Source organism: Triticum dicoccoides, chromosome 1A (assembly GCF_002162155.2).
Source record: "Triticum dicoccoides isolate Atlit2015 ecotype Zavitan chromosome 1A, WEW_v2.0, whole genome shotgun sequence".
Lineage (NCBI taxonomy): Eukaryota > Viridiplantae > Streptophyta > Magnoliopsida > Poales > Poaceae > Triticum > Triticum dicoccoides.
Genome location: NC_041380.1, coordinates 332,056,574 through 332,060,081, shown reverse-complemented (window position 1 = coordinate 332,060,081; position 3,508 = coordinate 332,056,574). Strand labels below are relative to the sequence as shown.

The 3,508-nt window shown below is 59.3% G+C and overlaps 1 protein-coding gene across 1 annotated transcript; it reads left to right on the top strand.

The window, feature by feature from the left end:
* Window positions 1-835: 835 nt before the first annotated feature.
* LOC119271380 (cytochrome P450 89A2-like) lies at window positions 836-2,747 on the top strand. The gene has a single exon (XM_037553237.1). The coding sequence runs from the start codon at window positions 1,001-1,003 to the stop codon at window positions 2,540-2,542; it is 1,542 nt and encodes a 513-aa protein (XP_037409134.1). The 5' UTR covers window positions 836-1,000; the 3' UTR covers window positions 2,543-2,747.
* The last annotated feature ends 761 nt before the right edge of the window (window positions 2,748-3,508 follow it).

The window sequence follows — 3,508 nt, the reverse complement described above, 5'->3', positions numbered from 1 at the left end:
ACAACCATCGGTTGCACTTGCTGCGACCACGGTCACTGCAACACCATGCTGTTGAGACAACGACAACGATGGAATGGGCTACAACGGTAACCATAGATGCGGATGTGGCGTCACACCGAGGCCGGCGAGCTTGGCTGATGCTGCGAGAATCCAGGGCAGGGCGGGTGTGTTGTGATGAGCATGGCGCCGCTCGAACGAGAGGTCAATTGCGAGCGTGCGGTCACGTTTTGCGGAAGAAAGTGGATTGCGCAAAAACAATCCAACGACGGGACATGGGGTAATCCAACGATCCAGGTGGCGAATTTCGATCGGTCCGCCGGCACTTAGCACTGGACTTTTTATAAAGGCCAAGTACTGAGAAAATGCATTAGAGAAGCCGGGTACCACACACACGTGTATGAAAATAGAATTAAAAATATCAAAAAAATCTGAAATTTGTGGATACGAAACCTAAGTGCCCATTGTATACCATGTTCATTTTCGTGGGGAATGGGTGCTTGCGGTGTCCGCGGCGTAGGAATTACGGTCCAACATATGTCACACCTAGTTTTTTTTACACATACGATATTTTTTGTCTTTTTACTGACATTACCACGGGCACTCATTCCCCGTGAAATTGAACACGTGTGTACAACAGGCACCCAGATTTCATATCCCAAAATTCCAGAATATTTTGAAATTTTCTAGTATGTTTTTTAATGCTATATTCATATTGGGGGTGTGTGGCACTACCAAGTGGGTTGTTATATACGCCGAGTCCTTCGTGTCACGTCCAGTTAAGGCTGACTAATTCAGTTGCTGTAATCATCTTGTAACCCAAGTTTTGCAACAGTTGCTTTGGATCTTCCATCAGACCTCTGTGCCCTCCTTTCTTTCCAAGCGCCATCGAGTCGATGTAAACAAGATTAAAATTGGAGACGGACGGCGACCCAAATCATATTTATCCACACGGCACGCCAGCACCAGTGAGAGCGGAAGCGGAGCAGCACCCAGACGCGCCATGGAGACATGGCAAATCTTCCTCGGCGTGATCCTCTTCGCCCTCCCGCTGACCCTCCTCCTTTTCCGCAGCCGTAAGACCGGCGGCGGCGGCACCCGGCGGCCCATCCCGCCTGGCCCGCCGTCCTTTCCGGTGCTGGGCAGTATGGTGTGGCTGACCAACTCGCCCGCCGACGGGGAGTCCCTCCTCCGGCGTCTGTTCGCGCGGTACGGTTACATAGTGTCGCTGCGCGTGGGCTCCCAGCTCTCCATCTTCGTCGCCGACCGCCGCCTCGCGCACGCGGCGCTCGTCGAGCGCGGTGCCGCTCTGGCCGACCGCCCTACCCTCGCGTCCGTCAGGATCATGGGCGAGAACGACAACACCATCACGCGGGCCAGCTACGGGCCCGTGTGGCGCCTCCTCCGCCGCAACCTCGTCTCCGAGACGCTGCACCCGTCCCGCGTCCGACTCTTCGCGCCGGCGCGCTCCTGGGTGCGCCGCGTGCTCCTCGACAAGCTGCGGGACGAGTCGTCATCCGGCGGGGCGGCCGTCGTGGAGACGTTCCAGTACGCCATGTTCTGTCTCCTGGTGCTCATGTGCTTCGGCGAGCTGCTCGACGAGCCCGCGGTGCGCGCGATCGCCGCCGCGCAGCGCGACCAGCTGCTCTACATCACCGGGAAAATGGCCGTCTTCGCGTTCTTTCCGTCGCTCACAAAGCACCTCTTCCGCGACCGCCTCCGGACCGCGCACGCCATGCGGCGGCGGCAGAAGGAGCTGCTCGTGCCGCTGATCAACGCGCGGCGGGAGTACAAGAGCAGCGGCGGCGAGCCCAGAAAAGAGACGACGTTCGAGCACTCGTACGTCGACACCCTGCTCGACATCAAGCTCCCCGAGGAGGGCGACCGCCCGCTCACAGACAACGAGCTTGTCATCCTCTGCTCCGAATTTCTCAACGCCGGGACAGACACCACCTCCACCGGGCTGCAGTGGATCATGGCCGAACTGGTCAAGAACCCAGCAATCCAGGAGAAGCTCTACGAGGAGATCAAAGCCACGACGGGAGACGACCAAGAAGAGGTCTCCGGGGACGACATCCACAAGATGCCCTACCTCAAGGCGGTGGTTCTCGAAGGCCTCCGGAAGCACCCGCCGGGGCACTTCGTGCTGCCGCACAAGGCGGCGGAGGACATGGAGATCGGCGATTACCTGATACCCAAGGGCGCCACGGTGAACTTCATGGTCGCCGAGATGGGCCGGGACGAGCGGGAGTGGGAGAAGCCGTTAGAGTTCTCTCCGGATCGGTTCCTGCCGGGCGGCGCGGGCGAGGGGGTGGACGTGACGGGCAACCGGGAGATCAAGATGATGCCGTTCGGCGTGGGCCGTAGGATCTGCGCCGGGCTGGGCATCGCCATGCTCCACCTGGAGTACTTCGTGGCCAGCATGGTGAGGGAGTTCGAGTGGCAGGAGGTCGCCGGCGAGGAGGTGGACTTCGCCGAGAAGAACGAGTTTACCGTCGTCATGAAGAAGCCGCTGCGTCCCCGACTCGTGCCCCGTAGGTCTTAGAATAAAGGAACTTCGGCAACTGGCAGTCGTATCAGTTCGAACGATTATTCGCGCTTTCCGTTTAATAACTCATGTTGGGAGTGGATGCTACTTTCAGTTGTTGCTAATTGATTCTATTCTCGAATAAGAGAGGATGTAAATTTAGAGATATAAAATTAAGTGTTGTATAATTTACATTATAAAATGTGCATTTGATACCAAAAAAGGGGACATACACACACGCCCCCGCGTCGCTCAACTTGGGCAAACTCAGGGGAGACAACGCGCGCCGCCGGCAGGCTTCCCCCCTCGCGCTACCTCCCCTCCGCCGCTGCTGCTGGCCTCGCCGGCAGTGGCGGCGGGCCCTGCCTTCGAAGGCGGCACGGGGTGAACTCGCGGTGGACGCGCGGCGGACGGGTGGCGGTCGTCGTCAAGGTGGCGGCTGTCGTCGATCTTCGGGATGGAGGGCGCTACGTGCGCTCGGCGAGCTAGAAGGTGTCGTGGCGGCGTTGTGCCTCTCGCCGACGTCTGGTCGCGGCGTTCGCGAGCGCTCCCCCTTCTGCGGCGGATCTGGCCATGGATCTGGCGGGGGTCGTTGGAGTTGGCTTGGTGCGTGCAGCCACGGGCACAGGGCGCGTGGTCGCCGGACTTGGCGTCCTCCTCGTCATGGAGATCCCTGCGCTGCTGGTGGCTGCTGCATATTCCCCGGTGGTGCGGTCGTCAGACCCAGATTTGGCGCAAGTGGTGGTCCAACCGCCGGCCTAACCTTCTTATGGTTGTGTGCGCCTTGGGCAGGTTGGATTCGCTTTGATCCGGCCTGCGGTGATTTGAATCTGACCATGTGCAGCGGTGGGGTGGCCATGGTCCTTTGTGGTGGTGCGGGTCAGCTAACCACCTCACTCAACCGATCTTCGGGAGTGTGTCAGATCAACTTTGGGCGAAAGCCTTGCTCCATCTGGAGCCGGCAGCGGCGACGCCCGTGGGCGC

Bases quoted from the DNA above. Each gene is read 5' to 3' on its own strand.
- LOC119271380 (XM_037553237.1), top strand. From the start codon at position 1,001: ATGGAGACATGGCAAATCTTCCTCGGCGTGATCCTCTTCGCCCTCCCG.